The sequence below is a fragment of the Sorex araneus genome, chromosome X (genome assembly GCF_027595985.1).
Source record: "Sorex araneus isolate mSorAra2 chromosome X, mSorAra2.pri, whole genome shotgun sequence".
Classification (NCBI taxonomy): Eukaryota; Metazoa; Chordata; class Mammalia; order Eulipotyphla; family Soricidae; genus Sorex; species Sorex araneus.
The window spans coordinates 115398401-115402174 of NC_073313.1; the positions used below are offsets into that span (position 1 = coordinate 115398401).

Consider the following 3774-nt stretch of genomic DNA (forward strand, 5'->3'; position numbering starts at 1 on the left):
AATTCAGTTTACTTTTTGCTTCTCTCCTGTATATTTAAAAAGTTTTCTTGTTTAGACATAAGAAAAAAGCAGCTAATTTTATTAACAATATTATGCACACACTCAAACATACACACACAGTCTTTAGGTACTGAAGATACTTGAAACCAATGTTGAAAGCTAATGTTTTTAAGTGATTATATTAGTACTTTGTTTGCATAACATGTTCTTGAACTTCTACATTTATATGTAGAATGCAACTTTAAAAATAGATTGAGGCGATGAATGCAGATAAATTTCATTTAAGAAACAAAAATAATACCTTTCTATCCATGGTATATGTATGTCTACAAAGCAACAGGAGACTGGCAAAATAAAACTATAAGGATTGTTTTTAGGTGGTAGCATTTTGTGCAATTTTCAGTTCATTAATTTGTTGTTTCTTGATGCATTTTCCAAATTCTATCCAATCCCCAAAAAACAATAATTTGGGGGCTAGAGCACTAGCATAGCAGGTAGGACAATTGCCTCGCACACGGCTGACCCAGGTTTGATCCTGGCGCACCATATGCCAGGAGTGATACCTGAGTGCAGAGCTAGAAGTACTGTCCCTTCCAATACATAAATAAAGAAGGGTAGAATATTTTTAAATAATAAATGCAATTTTTAAACCTATCCTATTTTCTCAAGAAAACTTGTGTACAGAATTACACCCAAATGCCGTCACAGTCAAAACCGGATATACTTAAATGGTTTTGATCAGAAATGGAATCAGTGGGAAATGAATAAACCGTTTCTGAGTGGCCTGGTGAAAGTTCACCATTATCTTTGAACCATTTTTGCTGTATCTTTTATTATATTTTTATATTATATATATATGTGTGTGTATATATAGCTTATCAAGACCGTCCGCTTTCTCCTTCTGCTTCTAGTCAAGGAAAAACCTGGGGAAACAGATGTGTTAGTGCTAGACGAGAGCTGAGGCTTTCTCGTCTCCTGTCGCCCCCCGGGCTTTCCCACAAAAATAACATATCTTCCGCCAGGAAAAATTCATTGAAAAGCACGTTTTACAATCCCAGTCTCCCGCTTTGCGCTTAATGACACGTTTGGCAGACGGTGGGCCGCTGGATTCCGTCACGGCCCCCTGGGTGAAGGGCTCCATGGCTGTCTGGAGCTCGCTCCAACCTGTTCCCGTGCTCCTTCTGGGAGGAACTTCCGCGCAGCCACTGGGAGGAAAGGAAGAGACTGAGGAGTAATTGGGTGCTGTTAGGTTAAAGGCGTGCAGTGGACTCTCCTGGTCTCTCTTCACGACCTGGGGATAAGACAAGTTACCTACCCTTCCGCTGGCCGCCCCTTGCGCCACCATCCGCCCCTCCCTGGCCTCTGGAGCAGCCAGGGCGAGCCCCGACGTGCGTGCGTCCTTCCCTAGCATCCGCATCCCTCGGCTTTGTGCCCCATCCGTGGCCCAGTAACCGCCTCCACCTTGCGAAGGGCAAAGCATCGGGCCCGCTGCCTGGCGCCTCTCCTCCTCGCTCTCCCTTCCTCGAGTGATGCCAGCGGGCGCCCTTAAGAATGCCACCAGCTTGCTGTGGAGGAAGTTGCGCTCCTCCACGACGCCCTGGACCCGCGCCCGGAGCTGCTGTAGCTCCCCCTGGGCCCTCTCCCTCTCCTGGGCCTGCACCTCCCTCAGTCGCTTCACCGTCCCCACCAAGACGTTACTGAACAGCCTCTGCTCGTGAAGCAGCTCCCGCAGCCTCTTCATCTTGAACTTGGCCTCCCGCTTCTGCCTCTCCGCTAAGGTCACGGCCCTCGCCAGGGTGCGCCAGGCACAAGCTTCCTTGGCGGCCTCCGAGATTTCCGAATCGGTCACAACGTCTCGCAACTTCTTCTCCATATCGTTCCACGAGTGACACGCCTTCACCCGGTAGAAGTGCGACTTCAAGCCACTCTTCCGAATCTGCTTGTTGATGAACTCCACCACCTCCCGATGACTGAAGCCGCACGTTGGGTCATTAAAGTTAACTGCCATCTTCGTCAAGCTCGCTCAGCCCTCCCTGCCGACCTGTAGCTCTCAGAGGCAGGAAGTGGCCTTTGACCTTGACCTCGACATCCGGGGCCTTACAGGAAGTTCGGCGTCCCCTAGTGGGTTGGCAAGTTTAATCACCACTGGGTAGAAAATGGATGCTCAGAGCTTTTTACAGTGGGAAGAGCCTGGGCCAGCAGGATTTAGACGTGTATACAAAGATTATAAACCCAAACTGCAACAGCCATCTGTACGGAGAGCCAATACAGACACACTTAATTTTACTAAATTGACTTGAGCAATACTATTTGAGAAGTCTATTCTATTACATCACACTATAATTAGTTTATAATCCGATCTTTTAGCATTGACATCTATTACGCACAACAAAAACATCTTAACTTTTTTTTTTATCAGTGAGTAGAAATGTTTATTGGAAAGTATAAGAGAAAGGAAAAGGAACTCCCCATGTGGGGAGGAACTTAGTATAGGATTAATTTCAACACTGTAGCACTGTCCTCCCGTTGTTCATTGATTTACTTGGGCACGTACCAGTAACATTTCCATTGTGAGACTTTGTTGTTACTGTTTTTGGCATATCTAATACACCATGGGTAGCTTGCCAGGCTCTGCTGTGCGGGCGGGATACTCTCAGTAGCTTGCCAGGCTCTCTGAGAGGGACAGAGGAATCAAACCCGGGTCAGCTGCATGCAAGGCAAACTCCCTACCCACTGTGCTATCGCTCCAGTCCAATAACAACAACACCAATAAAAAACAAACATTTTTCTATTAATATATTTTATATTTAAAGCAAAACTGCTCACACTGTACAAACTTATATTAATATTTCGTTTATGTATAGCTTTGAACCTCATGGTATGTATAATAAAAATATTATTAACTATTTTTAGAGGCAGATATTGTATTAGGTGATTAAGTATACAAGGTGTGTTCGGTGATAAAAGCTACAAGCCATAACCTCTAAACTACAGAGGCCCATAGTTCCATTTAGGACACTAGGCTTGAGATAAGCCACTCATGTTCATAATTAAAAAGCAGCTCCTCAGATTTATTGTAAAAAATGAATATTTGAAGATCAGGTAAATTTCAAGGGGCTAAACTATGCTTTGCATTCAGAAAGCTAAGATTTGATCCTTGGCACCACACGATCCCCTTATCACTATGGGGAGTGAATCTCAAGCACAGGGCAAGAATAGCACCTGAGTACCACCTGGTGTAGCTCCAAAAACTAAACAATGAAATATAAATACTTATATACATTTATAGGTTGGAGGCAAGATGGTACTGACACCGCCCAAGTCCCTCGCGCTCTCCCGAACCTGGCTCACCATCTCGCCTCAGACACTGTGTGACTCAGCACGCCAGGCATGGAACTTTATGAGTGATTCCTGCTGGAACTCTACGCGTGATTCCTGATGGACATTGCCGGCTGTTTTGCAAGATTCGGACAGAATGGCGTCGATGGGGCACGGAGAAACCCTGGTAGCAGCCACAGAATCACCGCCTACCCCTGCCAGGCCGAGTTGCAGCGCTGTTGGACATAGAGCCTTGGCAGCAGTGCACTCAGTCGCTCATCCACTGTGGGGTGCTGTCAGCCAACCAACAGGTGGCCTGGGACTCGGCACAGGTGTTCGACCTGGCACAGACCTTCTGCGATAGGGTCCTGCTCTGCCAGCTGCTCAACAACCTCCAGGCATACTCCATCAACCTCAAGGAGATCAACCTGAGGCCGCAGATGTCCCAGGTGCTGC

General features: G+C 46.4%; 1 protein-coding gene across 1 annotated transcript; it reads right to left on the reverse strand.

Moving 5' to 3' along the window:
- Nucleotides 1–946: 946 nt before the first annotated feature.
- On the reverse strand, nucleotides 947–2008 carry TEX13A (testis expressed 13A). The gene has a single exon (XM_004614495.2). The coding sequence runs from the start codon at nucleotides 2006–2008 to the stop codon at nucleotides 947–949; it is 1062 nt and encodes a 353-aa protein (XP_004614552.2).
- Nucleotides 2009–3774: the final 1766 nt, after the last annotated feature.